The following is a 23820-nucleotide window of genomic DNA, read 5'->3' on the forward strand; positions in this document are numbered from 1 at the left end:
AATGAATAGACCTTAGAGTGCAACCGGGCAGCCTGTGTTTTGTGGAGGGTATGAAATCACTTTCTCTCCGTTTGCACACCAATCCTACAGATGCCCACACACTTGTGAGGCGCACATGGAGGTATGAGGAGTGTTATAGCACCAAACAACAAAGACGCCTTTCAAAGGCAAGCTTGCCTCTTTGCAGAAATGATGCAAACCCACCAGTGTTCACAGTAATGTGTCAACCTGAGCAGTCTTTGAGTCAGAACTCTCTCTTTATTCTATCTTTATTCCTCCCGCATTCTCTCTGGCGTGCAACCAACTTCTCTGTATGTCAGAAAATAACTTTGCTCTTAAGAGAGACTGCACATGGGGAAACAGCCCACGCCTGCTGCTCTCGCTCCTGCAGGATAACAAATATTAATATCAATACTAATAATAATAAAACGCCGGCCAACAAACTCCAGGCAGCTTTGACATCTACATCGCAGTCGTTCGAGGCCCTGCTCCCCTCCTTTTTCTGAGTCACCCGGAATCTTTTTTTTTTAAACTACATTTATGATGCAAAAACAACAGCGATGTAAAGGATAAAAGCACGCAAATGCTCAGCATGTGCATGCAAAGACAAGACAAGCTTTACTCACGCGGCTTCACATATGGATGCAGCCCCCCCAAAGTACCAGCAGAGCACAGCATACACATGGAGGTTTACGCACACCTTGTGAAGCTGTGGGAGTTCAAAGCAGGGACTGCTTTTCAAAGCCTTGCAGAGTACACTAAGTGAACCTGTAAACTCCCGGCAGCAGTGTTCTTCCAGGTCTTTGTACAATCACACCTGAGAGGCAGGACCTGTGTTGTCAGGATGTATGGAAAACACTAATGGACTGGCCCAGGGTCTCCTGTGGGCGAGCCTTAAATTAAACATGGGTTATGATGTATTCTGTTTGAAATTTGTTGAAGGTGGGGTTGCATTTTGAATCTAAAGAGGCTTTGTGCATATCAAACAGCTACAGGACTTGTGATGCATAATCATCCCAACATTCCTTTGGACTCAGAGAGCACCCAAATGTTTAGCCACCTGTTAGCAGTTTCGGGCCATCGTGCGATTGGTGGAGGAGGATGTGCTGTGCAGCGCGATGGACAGTCTGGGCAAAAGTGCCAAAGGGGGGGATTTGCAGAGAGCCGACCCGAGTCTGGTCCGATCCGACTCAAATCACATGCCGTACATAACCCTGGCCCTGACAGCTCATTTCATCTTCTGCACTAATGAATTCATCATCAGAGAGGATGTGCCTTTGGGTGGCTCAGCCCAGAGCCGAGTGACAGCACAGATAAGTCACCATTACCTCTGTTCACGCTACCTGAGGAGCAACAGTTTGAGACCGGACCGCGCAGCGTCCTCGACAGAGCTGCACAAACGGGCAGCGTTTCAGGGTGTCACGAGGATGAGAGCCTGTGCAGGTAACCAACGGACGTGCAGTCAAAAGCATGAGAATCAGCTTAAACGCGTGTCGGTCGGTGGATGGTATTAATGCACAAATCACTCCTTAAAACTCTTATAGTAACAAGAATTGGCTACATGTGCACATGTGAATGTGTGCGTGTGTGTAAGTGTCTAAGCGGCGCAGTCAGGGAGCTGTCAGCAGAGAGTCAGGGAGCAGGCTGATCACAGGGCTGCAGTGCGTTTGAAGTCTCCCAGGGACTGACAGCTCCGCTCCCCACGGGAACCTCTTTGCCTCAGCCTCCTCCTAGCCTGCACCAGCCTCTCTCCATACCATACCTCTTTATCCTCCATGTATTCACACACAGCTTTTTTCTACGTAGGATCTCAGTTCTGCTCTCCTGGGACTTTCAAAATAAGGCTCTCTTCAGATGCCTGTGTATCTGTAAACACCAACATGATGAGCTGCCATCTCTCATAATTTGACGCTCTGGCTGACATTCAATCTGGTGCTGTTGGAGGTAAAAGGGCACAGGGAGCTGACCCTCACCTTTGAAATGAATAAGTATGTGGATAATAGGTTCAGAACGCATACAATTGTGCATATTAAGAAGCGGATACATTAAATTTGTATTTCTATATGCTTCTACTTGTGCGAGACTCTTGTTTAATATGCATGTGGCATGTTAGCACTTTGGGCTGCGTGTTCTGTCTGAACCCTCGGCTGCAGGTCAAGGTGCAGCAGGATTTCATCTCTGGTTGTGCGGTAGGTTAGCATGAGCCCATCCGTCATGGAAACCGAGTGTCAGCTGGATGTCCCTGTCACTAAGCTGTCTGTTTTGTCAGGCAGCCAGATCCATCATGTGGGGATGGGGACGGATCCTCGCCAGCAGAAGCCAACCATCCCACAAATGCATACAAATATGCAAATTAACAACAAAATAAACATCACCCCGCAAACGAGCCATCCATCAATGACCAGTTTCTGAAGAGCTCAGCATCAGAACGGCGGCACCAATCAGCCACGCCGTCAGATGGAATGATTAAACGCCATCCTCTCATTCTCACTCCTTCCCCCTTCTCATACAGTATCATTCGTATACTGTCTCCTTTACTTCAACATTCTCCCCAGCAAAATTACAAGCTCAAGCACTTTTTCTGCTGGCATCTTTACTTCTGCTGGTCTGGTTTCAAATGACTGTCCAAAGCAAGTATTTTGCACTAAATTTTGTGATTTGTAATAGTTGGAAATAGCAAATAAATCCTCTGTGTTTGTGTTTGGACCTAAAATAATTTGATGGGTAATATACCACCGCTATGGTTGCAACTCATGTTAGATCTCATTGGACAGGGTGTATTTTTATGTGGTCTAGCGTCAAACTTCATTCGTGCAGCGTGACACACGTCTATGTCAACATGCACAAATTGTTTCATTATTTTAGAAAAGCAGCCACCTGCAGTGAAAGTAGGAGCTCTCAATGGAATAATTAGACAGCTAATTTTACATACTTCATAAGCTACATTAGCTAATGCTGCTTCTGTAGCTGCCTACAAAACCATCAGAGCTACTTGGAGAGCCACTGGGGGCCACCGTAATAAGCCACATCTATCGGACACGTTTTCCTCCACAGGGACACCAGAAGAGAACAAACGTCTCATAAGATTCAAGATCGAAAAAGGGGTGATGACGTAGCGGGAGCCAAATGGTGTCCTGTTTCTTTGGGGAATGCTTTCACCACTTCCCCTTGCCACCCCTTTTTCAGGGACAAGGCAAACGGGTAAAAAAAAAAAAGATCTGGGATTCAACCTTAATCTCCCCAGGGTAAGTCTGGATCATGTCTGTAAAGGGGTTGTTAGCACAGGGAGACGTAGCATAGTGTTGTTTTAGTGGGGCTTTCAGTGTGTTGTGTCGATGAGATACAATCATTGGCGTGCTTTTAAACCCTCTCCTACCACCTTGAAAACGAAACATTTGTAGCCCGACTAGCAAACATCTTTAGTACAACAAAGGTCAGTTTTATGTGTCTGTACTTGCTGTTGTAAACCAATTACTGTACAGCATCATAAAGGGTTTTGCTAAACCCCCTCAGTCATTAGTGGGCATCTCCTGCCTTTAAAGAGTAAAGCAATGAGCCAAAGGCAATTTTAGCAACCATCCACCCCAAAGTCGGAGCCAAGATTAACGCATTCCTTCAGCTACCATAACAACCTTCTCCATTTCTCTGAAACTAATGTGATAATGAATGGGCCTTAACTCCCCCAATGCTATAAAATGTAGTCCTTCAAAGTTCCACATTTTTATACGTTAGTGTAAAGTTCTTTGTTATTAAGAGGGAGTGGGAGCCATGTTGGCTCCTCTGGCTCCAACAGCTGATGTTTTTCTTGGAGTTGTGACTCCAACAACGTAAGAGGTAGCTGAACTGACGGTGGTGGAAGCGTCTTCACGTGAGGCTGAAGCGGTGGATCAGAGCACAGTAGCTGCTGCTACTTTGCATAGAAAAAGAGCTGAGATGCCTCCTGGACCTGTCACTTTGGAGATCTCCCCATCATGTCCAACATGGAACAGCATTTGACCTGGAACTTCATCTACATCTCCCATCTGCTCTGAATTCTCTTCTACAGTCACCCCGTCGACAGGGCGCACCAGCTTTGAACCCACCGACCACATGGCAACGCCACAAAGGGTTTATACACACCAGTCCCTCTGTCTCCTCTCATTCCTGTCATCATCCACTTATTCAGTCATGTCCTGTTTATACTGATTCATGTTGACTGCAAAGCTTCTTTTTGTCTTTTTCTCCTTGTCTTAGCAGCACCTTATTTTGGGTTTACAGCGTAGGGCCAAACCAGACAGTGTGGGGCTGAACTGAACTGGATGGTGTTGAATGGCAATAATATCGGTGTCTTACCAAAGCCAAAGGCAGCTGGAGCAGGGATGGGGGCCGCCTGGACTGGCGTGGAGGTGTAGAGACCAGTCACCAGCAGTCCATCGAAGGGAACACTGGTAGAGACGGTTACTGCAGGAGAGGAAGGAGAACAGCGGTTACTGGGAGTGCCTTTTGCAAAGCGTTTTCACGTCTCGGTGACATTTTTATTGATACCTCACAATATCGATGGGTGAAAAAGTGTGCTGCACTGCTGATTAGGTGTCAGAGATCACAAGTACGAAGTTACATTCACACCTCATTTGCAAGCTGCACTGATAATTAGTCAGCATGATTTACAAGCGGGGGGACAGGGCGTGCACAACATGCGCACGTTGCAGCTCACGCACATCCTACTTCTAATGATTCCATGTAGACAAATATAAATTTAATCTAGCTGAAAATGAGCGATGAAGGGCCTCGTGAGCGTTATATAGGTTGTGACATTGAAATGTTTGATTTTATGTGGGTTGCCAGATAGGCTTCCAATATTCTATACTATACAATGCAGGTGCTAAGCTAAAGAAAACATATTATGCGATCTGGAAAGAGTCAAGATACCTTAGAAGCAGACAGAAATTCACAACAGGGCCTCACTGACTGTTACAAACATGACAAGTTTAAAAAGGCTCCAGCACGGAACATTTCTATGACATGGAGTAGTACAGGAGGGGAGGACGTGGCAGGAAACACGCATGAATAAAGGCGTCTAACGCGCAAACACTCGCGGTTTATCCGGCGGCAAGTTCACTATTGATCTGCACGGTAAACAAATGCGCTGAGTGATGGGGCCACCGAGCTGGCCTCTTCAGCGGAGGAAAAGAGCTCAGCCACTGGCCTATTTCCAGACAGACAGATCTGAGCACGGGGGGGGGGGGGGTCTACAGCTGGAAGGAGAAGAAACTCACAAAAACTAGCCCGGATGCACCAGGGAATAAAAATCATTTTCTCTGGAAAAAAAAAAAAGATGGAGGCATCATTATTCCCTGACCCTGACATCCAGCAGGATGGAGACGATAACAACCTCAGTTTGGTCTGGGGGAGGTTTTTCTTGTGGGCTGCTCTGGAATGTGTGTGGGGCAGACTCCTGTGTGGTCCCCCCCCCCCCCCTCCCCCCCCGGTTGTCTGTCTGTCTGTCTGTCTGTCTGCCTGCCTGCCTGCCTGCCTGCCTGCCTGCCTGCCTGCCTGCCTGTCTGTCTGGGGGGCTCCATTAACATGTCTTCAAACGAGGCACTTAGCAACTGTGTCAGGACGTGTGTGTTTTGCATGTTTCCGTGTTGGCGCGCTTCACCCTTGCTTGATCACACATCCTCCCATCTATGTCCAAGTCTTCTATAATTCATCCCACAATTCTTTTCTTTTCCCCGCTCCTTCCCTTTTTGCCCATAAATCCAGTTGCACCATTAGAACTATATTAAAAGTGTCCTGTGATGAACTGGAATAGACTACAGTCAATAAACTACAGTTCCAGCTTCTCCTCTCAGAAGTCAACCTTGGAATTTAGGAACAATAAACAAGTGGCGTGAAAGCATCAATGGCAATATTTTCTGCATTGGCACAAATACCATAAAAACCACAAGGTCTGTGTTGTGTTTTCTCTTATTTGAGCACTAATTTTTGTTTCCTCTTTATCCGTGTGGTGAGGCTGTGCGTGTACAAGAAGTCACACTGTGAAACGATGCTGATATTTTGCTTGGCAACAGAAAATTTATCCTTTTCAATTCGCGATGCTCAACCCACCTCTCCTACCGAAATTCCAATAGAAATCAGAGAATAAAAAAAACTTGGAAGTGTGTTCACACTGAATGCACACAGGCTCCTTTTTTATGCTGGATTTGCTCTCTAGAATACAATAATGTACATTTTCCTGCGATAATAGAGAAGTTCACAGTGTTTGCACTGTGCCATATTGAGCCTCGGTATGATCCAGTACTTATTTAATGGACTGGCTCAAAGCATTGAGATGGAGCAGCCTCAGAATACACAATAACCTCATTTTTGTATTAGCGCTGACCTGTATCACCAAGGTTACTCCATTACTCAGACACATGCATACGAGCTCCGCAAACGCACAAAAGGATGTTTTTTCCTGCCTCCACCTTGCTCTATTTATCCATCCCTTATTACCTTTCCTCCAGCATCTCTCCCGCAGCCTCCATCCCATTTGAGGAATCAAGAGGAAATACAAGAATACAACAGAGACCTTTCTTAAAAAAAAAAAAAAAAACAGAAGCAGAACATGTTTCCTCAAATACCCCATCCTACTCCCCTCCTTGGGCATGTTCTGCTCCCTTGCAGCAGTGTGCCTCCACCCTGTTTGAAGCGAAGAAAGGGGGAAGAAAGAGTGGAGGGGTGCAACAGCTCAGAGCACAAGGTTACAGTACAAAAATGAACAGAACTGAACTGGGGGGGGGGGGGGGGTGTAGATCCCTTACCCGCAGAGAGCAGCACAACCTGATCAATACAAATGCAAGATCTAAATTATTTAAGCGCGCCTCTAACTCTGCTCTCACTTGCTCAAGGAAAGCTACAGACGGATGAACCAGTGAGAGGAGATGAGATGCTATCACCTGTGGGGCTACTGCTCACACGCATGCACACTCACACACACGCAGATCCAAAAGGGAAGGCTGATGCCTTTGATGATAGCCGTTAACATTCACGTCCATGCTTTAAATCTGAATACTCCTCACTTGGCCAAGGGGAGAAGCAGGAACAGGGAGCAGGGAATAGGGGGGAATTTTACTGCTAACGCTACTAATGAGATTTTGTTTTGGATGCCTGCGTGTGCTGTTCTGTAGTTTATGTGGTTAAACTTGGCCCACAAAGTTCATCCACATATCTGGGTTGAATTTTAGGAAGCATCTCTACTTTTTGGAAGGCGCTGAGTTCTAAACAGAGAGGTGGGCTCCTCCGGCTCTTGATTACCAACTACGACACACATCAGGGCATCTGAGTTCAGTATCTGGAGGAGCCATCGCAACTAAGTTTATTCACAGTACCTACTTTTGACTCGTATTTTAAACTTGAGCTCACACAGCACATCACTTGACAGTAGGCCAGCATGTAATATTGATGCCATGACGTGGTGGTACGCCTCATTACGGAACACACAACTGTGCTCCTACTCAACTATTGATGGGCCTGGGGCTTCCTTCACTGCTGGGCCATAGAAATACCAGCACATCACAATAAAACATGTATATTTACAATTAGAATAGTGGCTTTGCTAACCTCTGAGAGGAACCCACACAACGTGATGCATAATGTATGCTTATCAAAGGCTAAAATATAAAACCCTGCAAGAAGAGAACCGAAGTAACTGAAATATGGTTTTGACTGACAAGGTCTGTGAGGTGCTTGAAGAAAATCACTCGCGCCAGCAGCTGAAAAGTAAATTTGTCCTGACCGTGCAGCAAATATGGCATCGTGTTTGGCAGCGCTTGATCATGTGATGTCATCAACCAGCGCAGCCAAGGAAGTTGGACCCCTGAGAGCTCGGAGTAAAGACTCGACTTACATGGTAAACCGCTTCTTTCGCATTGAAGCCCCTGTGAGGCTGGCACGGCCTGAACGGCTCCTCTATGCTCTTTGTGGACAAACACACCCTTCAGTCTTTAACACAGCCACATTTTTAACATTTACTCAAATCGTGGAAAAAGATTTAAGTAGTCAAACCAGGATAGAGTGACACAACATGGTCTGTTGGTGCCAGTATGACACAGAAGATATCATTGTCTCTGCTATTGCACCGTTACCATAGTGGTCGCCCTCATGGTGGCAAATAACACGACATGCTAGGTGCTACTATCATCAGACACAGACCATAATATCAATGAAATCGGCAGTTTTTGCTTCACTGTGACCCAGGAGGACACTCTTTTTTTTATTCCCAAATGAATGAAGGGATTCCTGGCAGAAATCTGGATAAAGATAGTCCACCATCTGACCCATATCCCACTGGCAGACACACACGCTCCCCCAGAGAGGGCCAGGAAATGGAGGCCAGACCATGGGGAAGCTATAGTTCCATCTGTTTCCATGGCCACACCAGTGCCACGGTGCCAGGTGACTCTTTGCTTAATGAAACGGTTTGTCAGTCACCTGAGCTGGAGGTCAAGGGGGACAGGTTTTCCTCTTACAAAGCGACCACATTCAGCATTTGTGAATTTGAAAAACACGGGAATGTATCTGCGCAGCTTCCGAAGATTGTGTGGGAAGTGTGCTTCGGCACATACATGTGTCATGTGGTGCTTCAGTCAGGTCTTAGAGGCATCATTCCATTGCGTAACCTTCTGGCACCATCCTGGCCTGCCAGCTCCGCCATCTGCTGCTATGAGGCGCTCAGTCACAGACAACCGGGCAGCTCCTGAGCTTCTACAGGTCTGCTTAAGTTGTGTTGCCATGAAGACAAAAGGGAGCGAAGATGCAGTTCTCTCACATGCGACCTGTTCTCCACACGTAAGCAGGTTCTCATATCACATGGTGTGTGCATGCAAACAATGTTTTACAGCATATATGTTGTACAGCATATATACTTTAAGGTCTTATATTGACATCAATAAGCCATATTAATCGTGAAAGAGCATTTATTCAGTTTCTAGCTCGACACGTTCCCCATCACATCATGTTTTACTGACTTATTTGGCTCCTATTGCGTCTAAACTCTGGTATTTTAAACATTATTCATTGGATGACTAAATGAAGACCTCAAAGGGGCACATGGATTTAATAGATGCCGCCACACATTTCTGTCAACTCGTGGAATCTTGAAGCAATGAGAGGAAAAGAGGAGTAACAGCTCTTGAAACTGGAAGAGGAATAAAGGAGAAAGCTTCGAACTGAAGCAAAGCGCTGCAGTACCCAGCAAAGGTCTCATTGTGAGGTTGTTATAAAGCAGAAAACCTTCTAGACTCTTAGCTTAAAGGAAATATTATTCAGCATCATGTGCATAAGGGGTTATATTTAATAGGACTCAGGAACACCATGATTCTTTCCCTCTGTCATTTGATGACTGCCAAGGCTGGGGAGTCAGCTGTCCTCGTGATCAACACCATGTGTTCTGCAGACAGAGAGAAAGCTGCAGACATCCAGTATCTTCCCTCACTTGTCGGAGCCACAAGGCTCCAGCTCATAAACACTCCGAGTCAAGGTGTAGAGAACAATGCACCAACCAATTAAGTGATGCAGGGTTGTGACGAGGGTTGCTGCGGCGCACGGCTCCGCCTTCCCCAGAAAATCTAAGGAATGTCGGAAAACACCGGAGGCCCAGTCTGCCCCACAAAACCGGGATGAGACCCAAGCCACACTAGCTCACCCCAAAAACAGACTTTAACACCAAATCTAGTTCTTCAAAACTCCTCCTGCGATTAAAAATGAAGGTGGGACGAAGCCATGGCTCCGCACATTTACCAACTTCCAGTTCAAGTAACCAGACCAGCCAGACATAGCTGACACAGTCGGCCTGCTGCACACGCGGATCAGATAGGTCCTGATTTTATTCCTGCAATTTCACCTCATGTTTGCTTGTTCAGAGAACACAACAGCGTTTCAACACACCCTCGCCCTCAGAGCAGATGCTCACAAGTATAATCTGACTTTATGTGTTCACAAGAGTGTTTGCGATTTAATTGTGCAGAACTAATATAATGATAGAAAACAGAGGAAGAGAATTAGGCCCAAGTCGTCATCCGCGGCCTACACAACCTCAGGGGCAGCGGCATCCATCTCTGACCTTCAGTTCCCACGGCTGGTTTGTCACTCTGAACACACAGGGCTACACACTAAACTACAGCCAAGTCCATCATGACTGGGTACAAACCCATTATAATCTAGGCAAAGGCAGTTGAGTTTGTGATATAACATTTGTCACCACGGATTACACATTTTCTATCTGCAGCAACAGACGTATTTAAAGAAAGCTGCACAGCACAGACGTCAAAATGGATGTAAAACCACACCACTGTTGTGTAGCTCACAGCTGTTTTGTGATGTAACTCGTACCTACAAATATCTGCATCGTCTATTGCAGGCACCACATTAGCTCAAGTTACAGGCAGCAGGTATATACGGCTGTAAACATCAAAGACTACACAATAAAAGCCCCGGTTCCTCTTCCACTTTAGAAACTGTCTCCGTTGGTGATTACCTAACATCACAGAAAGGTATAAAATATCTCTGATCTATGAAAAAGGTATGAATATACTTTAGAAATTAGATATCCACATACATTTATTTGTGTAAACAAATGTTGAGACCAACCTACAAACACTTACATTTACGTCCAATTACACCAAACCCCAAGCGGATTAATATATCACATAAATGGTGGCATTGAACTAAAACCACAAACACCCCTTTAACAACACCACACCTTGAATGTCCTACCTGGAACCATAAAAAAGGTGTCAGTTGCCAGGGGGACAGTTTTGGCCAAACACCTTGGAAGAAGCAGGACAGGAAGAGGTAAGTTCAGCCTTTTCCAAAGTCAATTGATATGGATGGAATATTCTTCTCTGCTGTTAGGCCCCTTATAAACACGATTTTGTAAGGTATTTTGTCAGAATATAACTCTTCTCAGGACAGGAATGACCCAAAGGTTGTTTTTTTTCCCATATCACCCTTTCACATTTCTTTGCTTTCAAACGTAGCTGATGAAGGCTGATGAGATCAAAGAGAACAAGTAGGTTATCACCAGGTGAAGCTGCCCTCTTCTTCACCGTCCCGTCAGGTCTAACCTTCAAACTGCAGCTCTGATCAACTGTTTGGACTTTTCAACTGTTTTGATCTTCAGAAAAGCTGAAAGATGCAGTGTTGATGATTCATGTCGGACATCAGGAATCTGAATTAATTTTCTAAACGGGAAGCTTATGTCTGCTTTTTTCATATTGGTGCTGTCAAAACATGGTTCTTCTGTTTGTGTGTAGACCGAAATACTCATTTTACTAAGTCTGGGCATTTTATGGGAAATGAGGGCAACCTTAAAGGGTCACTTTCACTCAACAGGGATCAGTAAGGTCATAAGTCTAGCGTGCACACGTGCACAGTTAATGACGTGAGTTACTGACATGAAGAAAAAGGCCCCATCTGAGGGAAGAGCAGGTCCCACTGTTCAACAGTCCAGACAGTTGCTGATGGATTGATCCAATCTCTGTGCTTTACTGTAGTTTTCTCTTCTAATCCTCTGCCCTGCATTAAAATATGTCCCTTTCCAAATCCACACACTTGGAGAGAAACATTTAAAGGATTCGGTCAAACTAGCGGGGCAGAAAACACAGGTTCTGAAGTGCTGGGATGGCGTTTCCCTGAAACCTGTCCCCATAACTCTTTTTTGACCACTCAATCCCACTCACAGGAACCTTAATTGTGAATTTGTGTGAGAGCAAAGATGTGTAATCTCCCTCTACCAGCCTGTTGTGTCTGTGGCCAGAACACCAATGGTTGTTTGATGGAGGCTGGCAATAAACGGGGGGAAGGGGAGGGTAATCCGCCTGTGCCACGCGCCATGTGCCCAGCACCCAGCCAGTTGCACCACGCTGCCTCCTCTGTAGTGGGTCCATTGGAGCCCTACAAGGCCCCCTGAATGCTATCAGCACAGACGACACAGTGAGCCCCCAGCAGGGATTACAGCTTTCTTAATGAAGCTGCCAGGAGGAGGATCCAACGCGAGAGGTGTGGAGGGAGGAGGAGGTACACAGTCCTCCAACAGGAGCTCCATTCTCTAAAAGGAAGAGGCCATCGGCAAAGCTGACACGCTAATCAACGGCGGCTGGGAAACCACCCCATGAGAACAACACAGTCCACCCTGACGGGGGATGGGGGGGGGGGGGGGTTATAAAGGATCCATCACTTTTGAAAATCCAGTTTAGAGACACTTGGTATTCCTTCAGGACAATGAACACTGCTTCATTGTTATAAGCTATATTGGGACAGGGATATTTGCATGAGTTTGCGATAAATATGGAGCTCCGTGTCACAGCCTGACGTTCTTGTATCGAGAAAAATATCTTATTTTGTAAATGCGATGTCTGTAGATAAGAGAATTTGACAGTAAAAGGCTCTCTCCTCCTACAATAATGGAAAATGGCTCCTCAAATGTAATCCCGAGTAACAATTGGCATCAGTGTGTCGGGTGTAAAGTTACATGTTGCTAAATGGCGAAACAGTCCAATCATGAGAATTTTTCTTCCCACTTTTAATGTTAAGGTTACAGCAAAATGCAAATATTCATTTTTCAGTTTTTTGGCTGGAACATCAATAATGTCGAGGGGGGTGTGAAAGCTCAGTCCGGCAACAATGCCACCATTGCCTTCCCCTGACGCAGTAAATCAATTTTGCCAAAATGCGACGTTTGGTTTCGTTCATCTGGGACGTCGCTGCTGCCGCACATTCGGAATTGGCACGGCTGCCGTCACTCACTGTATGTGCGTAGAGGCTAACGCAAAGCTTTCGGCAGAGCCCGACAGTTTGATAATAGCAAAGCATGATGGAGATTTAGCACCTGCCAGGAGAAAACTAGTAATGTCCCATTTTTATTGCCAAACTGTAGTCTGCCGCCATAAATCGTAACGGCATGCTGATCGGGACATTTGTGTTGAGGCAGTGGAACATCTGACCTGTCTTTGTGTCATGATGGATCACCCAGCAAGATATTAGTGCCTTGTGCATAGCCAAGCGTGCATGTGTGACAAAGAGAAGATTCCCACTGAATATCCATTCTCATTTCTCGCCCATCTGCTCACTTGTACAAAGGAAACTGACGTATTTTGGGGAATACAATAGCCCTTTAGGGTTCATCAGTCAATGTCCACAAGGACACAACACCCAAACACAGAGAGGAAGTCTGTATGAACGGTAAAACACTCGACACACTTCGTGCCACTTAGTGAGTCTGATCTTGTTGAGACAAAGCAGCAGATGAGAGCTGGAAAGCTAATGAATCTGGGCCACTTGAAGGTGCAATTGCACACTAACCGTTAGCCTCATTCTTTATTATAACATGGGAGACCCCATGTTATACATGGGGGGGGGGAAAGGCTGGTTTGCACAGGTCACCTGACTAAATTTGTAGGTATTTTCACACATCACAACCTGCAGAGGGTAACTTTTGTCTCCATGTTTTGACTAATTGCAAAATGTGATTGTTTTGGAACTGGTAGCTATGATATAATATACATATATAGAACCCAAGAGTAAAGTTTAATGGGATGTTCAGAGGAGAGCAGACAAATCTAATCAGTCTGGCAGAACAGAGCAGTGACTCCGAAGTCGGTCCGGGTCACAAACCAGAGCCTCGGCACAGAAAAAGAGTTCCTTGTTGGCGAGATGAGCGGATGGTAGCAAATGCGTTTGCCCAGGGTTTCATTGAGTTGGTCTATGTGTTTTGTCCCTGATATGGCTTGACGTTTGATAAGATCATATCTTCTTCTGGAGAGCCTTGCTGGAGCCCAGCGTCTGTGACCTTTACTTAAACACAACCGACTTGTTGTTCTCCAGCTGTCGGTCAACGGCGCTCATGGAAAACGTCTCCCCTGGCCATGACAAGTAATCGACTTTGCGGATAAATAATGTTGTCCTTCCCGTTGTACGGCACTCTGGGTTATTTCTGTTGGTTTGACAGGACGGCCACTGAAATAATTCACAGCAACTTATCTGGTGGGTTATCGGGAGGAGGACCGATGGCATTTTGAGAGGATGAATTTGTCTCCACATTTCCATTAGGAATGTCATTTGCTGGCAACTTCTAAATCTCCTTGAAATGTCGATTGTTTCTTGGTCCTCTTCAATCATTTACACATGAAAAGACCCGTGCGACTGGGACTAGTGAGGAGACCATTAGCGGATTTCCAGTGGCCATTTCAACCTCCTCTTTCATGCACGGTAGTTTTCTGAACGGTCGTCTTTGTTTAAATCCCATTGGTCCTCTTCTTCCTCACTTTTCTTATACATTTTGTCACCCTGGTTCAGACACACTGCAGCATTAGCTGGTTTGGATGTAGCATAACTCCGTCCTGACAACGGGCTGTAGGTCAGCTGGAGGTACCAAGCAGAAACTAACCAGGAACTTCTAACCATTTTAGCTCAACTAAACCAGCACAGTCTTTGTTAACCAGCATGAAACTCCATCCATCCATTCTCTACCGCTTATCCGGGGTCGGGTCGCGGGGGCAGCAGCCTAAGGAGAGAAGCCCAGACTTCCCTCTCCCCAGCTACCTCCTCCAGCTCATCCGGAGGGATCCCCAGGCGTTCCCAGGCCAGTCGAGAGACATAGTCTCTCCAACGTGTCCTGGGTCTCCCCAGGGGTCTCCTACCGGAGGGACATGCCCTGAACACCTCACCAGGGGGGCGTCCAGGGGGCATCCTGACTAGATGCCCAAGCCACCCCATCTGGCTCCTCTCAACGCGGAGGAGCAGCGACTCTACTCCGAGCTCCTCCAGGATGGCAGAGCTTCTCACCCTATCTCTAAGGGAGAGCCCAGCCACCCTACGGAGGAAGCTCATTTCAGCCGCTTGCACCCGTGATCTTGTTCTTTCGGTCATTACCCAAAGCTCATGACCATAGGTGAGGGTAGGAACGAAGATCGACCGGTAAATCGGTCTTGTTCACAAGCATGAAACTCTACTCTTAAACATTTACAGGTGGCCTATTAGGTCACAAATCCACCAACAAGCTGACCAGCAGCAAACTGGTGTCATGCCTTGCTCACACAGTACAAAATGCCTCTATTTTTCAGCCCAGATGCATAATTTCATGTTCTTTTCCTCACTGGGTCAACAGGCGCTCCGTGTGCATTTTCTGGGTGTTTCCCAGCAGTTGGAAATTCTACCTATTGTGTGGAACACTGATTCATTCAGCAGGCTGTCAGTTGACCACAGGTTCGATTGTGACGTCGTTGGTATGTTATAATTAGAAGCGAATGATATAATGTGTAAAATGGGCTTTCTTTTTTTCGGTGCAGTCCTTTATTCAGTCGGTCATTGATAGTTCCACCCGTGCAGCCAAAAGACGACGCGTTTCATTCCTTTGCAGGAAGTGGGGGGGGTGGGGGAGTGGGGGGGGGGACCTGCAGAAATGACAAGAACACACTGACTCTGTTTGCACACATGGCTCTGGGTTTTGTATTCTGATGCTGCTTCGTATAAACATGTGGTTGCTGCGTGGAGAACATCGGTCATTCCAATAGCAGTTCCAAAAGAGGTCCAGATGAATAAGAAAAAGACAAGACGATATCCAAAACCCATTCATTTGATCATGATGAGGACAGTTTGAAAATTCAGCTCGTTCTAGCTTATTTTTCTTCTGCGTATGAAAGGCCGCAGGAGGCCCCCCCCCCCGTCTCTCTGACCCCAGCCTCTAGGTGTTGGAAATCTTTTCATTTCTTCAGGTTCCCAGAACTCAAATATCTCTGCTTTCTCTTTGCCACTCTGGCCTGTCCCCCCCCCCATCCCATAGTTTCCTGCACAGAGCAACTTAACCTGTCTTTATCCTGAAAGCTGAACACTGTAGAGTGTTACACACACACTCACACACACACACACACACACACACACACACAGGTACGGAGTGTACTACCCACACATGGTCTTATCACTGGGAAGCAACAGATACGCAGAAGGTCAGAAACCCAATTACTGCGTGATAAATCGGGCACACAGATTTTTTCCTTCTCCTTCTGTGTCGAACACTGAAGCGTTTCTTTCAGGCGCTCCTCTCTGCTCTCTTTTCTACAGGCTTGTTTGTCCAACTTTTCCCCTCCTGAACACACTCTCCATCTTTTTTCTAAGCTTTCCTTTCAGCAGCCACACGGGCAGCTGATGCTTCCACCCACCATTTCCACATGTGTCTCTTTCAGTGGTTGGATCGCGCATTGCTTTCAGTAGATTAATTCAAGTCCACAACGAAACCTCAGAGCAGCAAAATAATTGAAAGGAGTCGGATAAATGCAGAAACGCGGATGATTGTCCCTCTGTTTGTCATGCACAGAGCAGGTACATGTGCCGCGCTCGGTGCAACACCTGTTCTTTAACCCTCAAACAACCCAGATTAGCATTGACAACACATGAACTACTGTTTATTGCTGCTGCCTTTGCTGATTGCGCAACTTCCTCACTTGCCTATTTTTCCATCGACCCCACCACCAGCCACCCCCACCCCCACTGCTCCGAATTCAGTCAAAACCCTAGAAATTTAACAATGAGCCGCGATCATGTGCCAAAACACAGGACGGTGAGAAAAAAAAAAAGTGAGCAGCTTGGAAGCCCTCTCATCTTTCTGCTCAAGCCCTGCTGTTGGTATCTTATCTGCTCAATCCTCTCATCGTCATTTAAATCTCCCCCCGACTCCATCCGATCCCGGTCGTGCCCCTATTTAAATCTCTCCCTCCTCCTGGTCCACCACATTTCTAATGCTAATTATTTAAACCTCTCTGTCTGCTCCATCCCTCACATCCACCCGTTAGTATTCAAATCTCTTCCCACCCACTCTCCCTACCAGCCCAGCCCCAGTTAAAAGGTGCTTGACTGAAGGGTTGATCCGGGCTGTTATTTTCAGACGCCAGATAATGCCGCTTCTTCCAGACTCCTCTGGTTTCCTTCTCTGTTTTCACGGCCCTCTTATTTCCTTTTTTATCTGGATACAATTACATAAACACAAAGGTTCAAGAGGTTTGTCTGCCACAGGGGCATTCACTATTAACATAAATAAATGTTTGCTGTTTCAGAGAAAAGGGAAAAAGGGATGTGGAAAAAGAAAGGAAATGTAGAGACATTATGCCTATTTATACGATGTATACAAATACAGATATTCTGAAGAGCAGGGTTTTGCATGGGAATGTGACCTTTGTCTGGCTGAGGTGGCCCAACTGGGTCACTGTCCTCGGTGTTAAGTTATTGAGAAAACTAGCAATGATGATATGGTCTGGGGGGGTCACAGGACACCTTCTTTTTTTCTTCCTGCCCCAGTGACAGAACGCCGGGGCACTAATCTCAACCTTCTTTCATGCTTTGATGCTTTGTTTCTGAACACCAAGTCACAAAAGCCGCTCTTCCTGTGATGCTCGGCTCGCCCGTCCTCACTCTGTTATCGCACCCGCGCTCCCCCCATTCAGCTGCCGGAGACGCCACCTACACGCTGAGCAGGAGGATCGCAGCTCAGTGAAACACCAAAGTCGCTCCGACCAGGAGTCCCACTCCAAATACTTCCTTATTACGGTTACATAAATGTTAATTTCCAACAACATGCACCCCCCCACACATACGCACTCTACCCCATTTGCATACGCCACACAGCTGCATCAAAATCTATCGACCATGCACACGTGCGTGCAAGTTAAAACACCCCCTCCCACACATTTTTAATATTAAAAGGAAAGGTTTTACCTCAATGGCAAAGTCAAAAGGAAGAAATTTGTGCTCAAATGATTTAACTTTTTTTAAATCATGCAGGGCGGGGGGAGAGAATGGCCAATTTAGGGGTTGCTCACCTTGGTACTCCTGTCCAGGGGTGTAGGCGGTGGGGTTGCCTGTGATTTGGAGGGTGAGAAGCACCTCTCCCCCACCTTCTGTCACCCCGGCTCCCTCCAGCTCCCCGTGGTGAGCGCACAGGAAGAAGAAGGGGTTGAAACGCGGGTAGAAGCTCGATGGCGGCGCCCCGAAATCCACGCTGCTGCTCCCCCAGACGAGGGCCAACAGGGCACAGCCAACGGCACCCAGGAAAGAGGCCCACGCCATGACCATCTGCCCTCGCTAAGAGAGGGGCTGTGGAGGTGGAGGCGGGTGAAAAGGTGAGGAGAGCGATGAGTGGGGGCGAGGAAAACACAGGTAGAGTTCCAAAGGACCGTTTCTGGAGTCCAGAGATAGACAAAAGTCCAAAAGTGTGTGTGTGCGGCGCTGATGTGTGCGAGTGTGTGGGTTTGCCGTCAGGAAAAAGGGAGAGCTCTCCTGTTCTGCCTCCTCTCCCTATCCTACCTTCACTCTCAGGGAGTTTAGAGCTTTGCCTGTGCTGTCCTGATCTGGCGTTTAAATACCTCACCCCCTCGCTCTGTTTCCCTCTCTCCTCCCATCCTCCCTCCCTCCCTCCCTCCCCTCCCTCTGCTCCTCTTTCGCTTTAACACCAGCTTCATGCGTGCTGTGCGCGCTCTAGGAGATGGCCTCCCTCCTCTCTCTCATCAAGCGCTTCTCTCCTCCCTCTTCTCTGCCGGTCTATCACTCTGCATTTTTCCTTAAGCTTCTCTTTCTTCATCTACTTTCCCTCCATTCCTCCATTCCAGACTGTACTCGTTTATCCCCCTTCTGGGACCAAAGCATCTCTCTTCCATAGTTAGTTGCTTCACTTCCCCACCCCACTGACATATTTCTTTTGTTTTCTCTCCCTCTCCATCCCTTAACTGTCTCCTCGTCCACCCACCTCCTTTCTCCCTCCAGCTTCACCTCCCTCTCCTCTCTCGTCTCCCCCACCCCTTCGGAGCTCCATCTCACTTTTTCCCCAGACCGGAATCGCTCCATGTCTCTCTAGTCCAAAGCAGTGCTTAAAAATGTTTTTCTTCTCTGCTTTTGCCTTTTCCAGGGGATTCCATCAGAATCTCCTTTTCCACCAGATCCTCCAACTTTTTTTCCCTTCTCCCTGTCACAGCCGCGTGCGCCGCCTCTCTGCTCCAGATTAACTTGCCACTACAGCGCCGCTATGAGCCATAATGATGCTTTCTCTCCCTCACTGGTCTTTGGAACCAAATAATGGATAACTCTTTCTTTAACACCTTTGACACACACACACACACACACACACACCCTTTTCACTCTTTTTCATGCAGTAATACCTGCAGTAACATCAATCTGCCTCCACCATTTTCAGACTTACATGTCCACAACACGAGCACCCTCCACCACACACAGCCCGACTGACCCACTGGAACCTCAGCTCTCTGTCACACAGTACTCGTGAGCACGCACACACTCGAGCGCAACATGCATGACGGCATGCACTCCATAAAACAGAGTTTTTACATCGAGTCATGAACATGAAGCTGGAGCTTCCCCGGGTGGTTTGAATGCTGAGATTATTATTCCTCATTGTTGTGGTTGTGGTTTGGCAATCACGCCCACATGTGTAGATCACTGGTAACAGCCAGTTGGCTTCTCATATATTATTGTATATACTCTTCTAGTATACTGCATCTCTATCTGGGATAATCACCAGATGGTGCTTGAGTGCACATTTGAGCTGGAGCTTCTGCAGGGTGCAAAGAGCAGGACCTGGTGTGACCTGGCCATGTCTCCTGTCCTGGGGTTGGTTCATTGACCTGGATGGTTTCTGGGAGACCAGCCCAGCACTGGCCACATGTAGAAGTGACCTTCACAACTCCTGATAAAGATCTGGAAGCAGCAACAGCAGCCAGGTTTTTCATTCATTCATTTAAGGCACTGTGACAAAGGCAGTCAGACATTGAGTAGAACTAGAATGTAGAACGATAAAGAGTCCAAAAGGAGGCAGTAACTTTTAGAATTCTGCTTCCTGTCCTTCTGAAAGAGGTCGGATAGATCGACCACTCTGAGACTGGGACTGAGGTTGCAGGTTATCACTTTCCTCCTCTGCTGTTTCTCTGAACCAATCCACAATTCCCCTTCAGCTCCTCGTAGCTTTAATTAAGTACTTTAAATTAAACTGTAAGCATTAGCTCACAAGTGAGGATTCTACGAAGTTTTACAGGTCTTAAAGTGCTACAGTGCTTAAAATTCTATTCAAACTGAACCAAAGGTTTCTTTATCACAGCTAGATATGATTTTTTTCTTTTTGACAAATTTAACCAAATGAACTCTGAACTCTGACTCTTTGTGTGAGAACCTGCATTTATAGCTTCATATCTTGTGGATGCAGCCGAGTTGCTTGGTAATATAAATCTTGAATAAGTTTGATTGGGTCTCTTGCCTATCCTAAACATCATAAAGTCATTTCTGGACCTGAAATGCTTCCAAATTATTGAGTTTCAGCCTTTTCCTGGGAGGACAGCAGCTAAACGGTGCCGCCCTCTATGCAACTGTTGTCACCAGAGCTCCTGCTCTCGGGTCGTTTAAATTCATTCCTGTACACCAAAATTAGAACTCCCTCTGACATTTGAGCCCGGGGATGGATCAACTCACGAGGACAAATTACCGATAATGGCGAAACGTTGCCGTAGGTCACCTGAGCAGAGGACAGGTGTGTCACCTAGTGAAGCCAGCTCTGCCGGGGTCCGCCGATCGGTGCTGGCGGGCTGTTCTACACACTCCTGCTGGATACAAGTGCTAAGAGTGCTCCTGCGCCCACCCACCCACGCGTGCACATTCGCACGGAGCAAACTCGCACTGACGGAGGACACAAGTGTCTGTGATGCGCGAGAGGCAGCGCGTGCCAGCGGCGCCATCTGTTTTACCTGTAGCAGCAACGCGCGTCCCTGTTGCTGATGGCCTCTTCATGTAGGTCCTGTCCTACATCCATCTCGGCTGTGCGTCTCTATCCTGTAGTCCCGCGCCCACACGCACACCATGTACGACTGGGGGCTATCGTTCTCCATTATGGAAACTAGGTCGGTGGGGCGTGGGGAAGGGGAGTGGGGCAGTAATTATTTTTATCATTATTAATTTCCACCTCAAGGTTGCACCAGGGCTTTTTTGTCCACTTCAATCTTCATTCTAGGCCCCCTGCATCCACACACACCACCATCAGCACCATCACTACCAGTGTCTTTGAATAGGCTGCGTGCCAAACCAGGCAGAACAGAGGGTGGGGGGCACAAAAGAGGAAAGAGCTCAGAGGGATGGAAGAGTGGTGGCGAGGGACGGGAAGAAAAGCAAAGGCAGGCTGAGGAGTTGCATGTGTCGCTTCATCACTCACTGGACTCTAATTTACACTAACAGGTTGTTTACTCGATATGGCAAATGATAATAAAAGCCTGGGTGTTGGAGGAGGGGGAGAAGGCAAGAAAAGAGAAAGGAAGAGAGGCCCCCTGGGGACGTTTCTGCTATGATGGCTTGCACACTCCAATTGGTCCCATGAAAAGATTTCCCTCCCTGAAAGGGGGGGAAAAGGAGGGGTGCTTTGGTCAGTGTGTCGGTGAGACCATGAGACTCACCCCAAAACCTCAATGCTGTGTCACAGAAATGAGGGGAAGGGGGGGGGGGGGTGATCACACAAGGACCAGCCTCCACTTGGAGTCTGATCTCATGTAGTAAAAACACACACTGGGTTTATCTTCTACCTGTTCTTACTTATCAATGTGTAGTGAGTTCCACCTTCTTCCTCTACCTGTTCCAACTCCAGGCAGTAAAAAGAACATCCCGTCCTGCCCGACTGGTGGTCTGCTGGACAGCGTCTGCTTCAGGAAGTGGCTCCAGTGACACCTTCCACAATGGAGACGACCCTCGGTGAAAGTGCCGCATCGCTCTCTGAGAAACAGACTGCTCAGCGTTCCTCCTCCCTGTTACGTAGACGTAGCCGTGTAAACGATCTGTGCTAAAGGGTTTGGTCACCGTGCCAACGTGCCCAACTGAATGGGAGCTCAGCTGTGGGTGACTGGGGGCCTTAAACTGCCGATTTGATCAAAATGTAAACTCTTATGGGAAGATGAAGCACTATAATTAACAGGGCAGTAAACAGTTATAAAGGCCAAGTCTCACTGTCCCACTTGGCAACCGCAGCCCTTCCTATCAGTCATGTAAGAATACACAGGAAGCTTTTTATTTATTTATTTTTAAAGGCAATATTTTGCTTGATAGTGAATGCATAAAACATATTTCCCCCCTGATGGATCAAATCTCCGAGTGTCATAAACACAGCGCTGAAACAAACACGTACATGATACAGAAGAGCCAGGTAGTGAGCGATGGTAGGAGAGCAGCGTTTGAGGTGACAGCAAGCAGACGTCTGTGGAAGCTCCGGTGGTGGGGGCACATGGCCCGGAACAATTTAAGCCTGATACATTTTTCAAAAGCTGTGAGTCATAGTTCTTCCTGACTCCTCGGAGTGCATCGCTCAGGGCTCACGCTCATGCATCTTTTGGTTTTGCTAGACATGAAATCTGCTCTCCAAACTCTACTTTTCTTCTTTTTTTCTTTTTTTTCTTTTTTGTCAGTTGGGCAGCCGGTTCAGTGTCTCACCCCTCCCATCCTGCAGTCATGGTAACAGAGCTGTGAAAGAAGGAGCTGAGGAACATGAGGCGATGGGAGATGACAAACACATGGCCACATTGTTTCAGAGACACACCAGAGTTGATGCTGAACGGTGACACCGACAGCCATTCCGCCATTCCCGACGTCCAATATGCGAGCAATTAGGCAGGAGTTGTGTGGGACACAGCAGAGTGGGGACAAGAGGGGACGCTGGCATGTGAGTGTCCATGAAGGCCGGAGTCAGCGGTGTGTTGTTAGGATTCATATCCCAGTTCTAGGGAGCAGAGAAACCCTCTGAAACACACACATTTGCATGAATCCATTTAGAGAAACTCTCCAATCTAATAGATTTTCCTGTGGCTGCTGCAAAGATCCCCCTCAAAAAAATATGGAACAAAAGAATCTTATTGTAGTTAAATGCATCCTGCAAAACCTGATGCTTTCCTGTTCGGTGCTCAGCAACAGGATGCGTGTGTGTGTGTGTGTGCGTGTGTGTGTGTTCATCATGTCTCTCACACACATCATAAAGCGGATCAGTCCCTAGAGACCAGGCTCATCCCTGGACAGCAGCACACACGCTCAGAAACGCCGCGGAATCCCACCTGCAGAACGCTCGCTCATCGACCGACCCCGGGAGCAGGCAATGCTGCTCGGTGCACGCGCACGTGCACACATATTTGCACTGGCAGATATTCTCAGATTAAAAACACTGGGGTGGGAAAGAGGGGGGGAGGGGTGCTGAGGCCACGTACAACAGCAAGCAGGCAGACAGCCTTGAGCTATGGCTAAATAAATAAGTAAGAATTTCATCTTAAACCAGCGGCTTCGCACCTTCACTCGCAGACCCCCCCCCCACACCTTCTCTCCCCAATCGAGAAAAAGTAGAAAAGCTACCCGGCGTACATCTCTTCACCCACCTATCGGAGGCCTCCGGGGACTCCGGAGAACTTCGCTGCTGTGATTTGTGTTTCCAGCTTTATTCCCCACAAATTCAAACATTCAAACCACAGCAGAATAAGACACCCGACGATAAATCCGCAGGCAGGAGAGTGCGGTAACAGTCTGTGGTTTAGAAGAACGCCAGTTCTAGAAACACGTGGAAACTGTGTGTCTTATTATCGAGAATGTAGGTTTAGAGTTAGCAGGTGAATTTAGCCTGCTTTAGCGCCACGTGCTAAACCCACCAGCTCATTTACGCAGAGCCGATGGTGAATTCCCATTGTGCTGCGCTGCGTAATTCCGGCTGTGGGCTTATGGATTCTGTGGGTGTGGTTGCCGGGGAGCGAGGATATCATGGCTGTGTTGGGCACGTGAACGCCACACGGAGGGATG

The 23820-nt window shown here is 47.3% G+C and overlaps 1 protein-coding gene and 1 long non-coding RNA gene across 2 annotated transcripts in view; one reads left to right on the forward strand and one right to left on the reverse strand.

Annotated features, from left to right (window-relative positions):
* Positions 1–18350, reverse strand: part of LOC101074793 (reelin) — a 59888-nt gene extending 41538 nt beyond the window's left edge. The window contains 2 exon segments of the mRNA XM_029841542.1: positions 4333–4440; positions 17829–18350. Of these exon segments, the coding sequence (XP_029697402.1) occupies positions 4333–4440; positions 17829–18081 (361 nt within the window). The 5' untranslated portion in view covers positions 18082–18350.
* Positions 10775–22112, forward strand: LOC105416950 (uncharacterized). Its single transcript, XR_964827.2, has 2 exons — positions 10775–10812; positions 21641–22112. It is a non-coding gene; the product is annotated as an uncharacterized lncRNA (long non-coding RNA).
* Positions 22113–23820: the final 1708 nt, after the last annotated feature.

This window comes from Takifugu rubripes, chromosome 9 (assembly GCF_901000725.2).
Source record: "Takifugu rubripes chromosome 9, fTakRub1.2, whole genome shotgun sequence".
Taxonomy (NCBI): domain Eukaryota; kingdom Metazoa; phylum Chordata; class Actinopteri; order Tetraodontiformes; family Tetraodontidae; genus Takifugu; species Takifugu rubripes.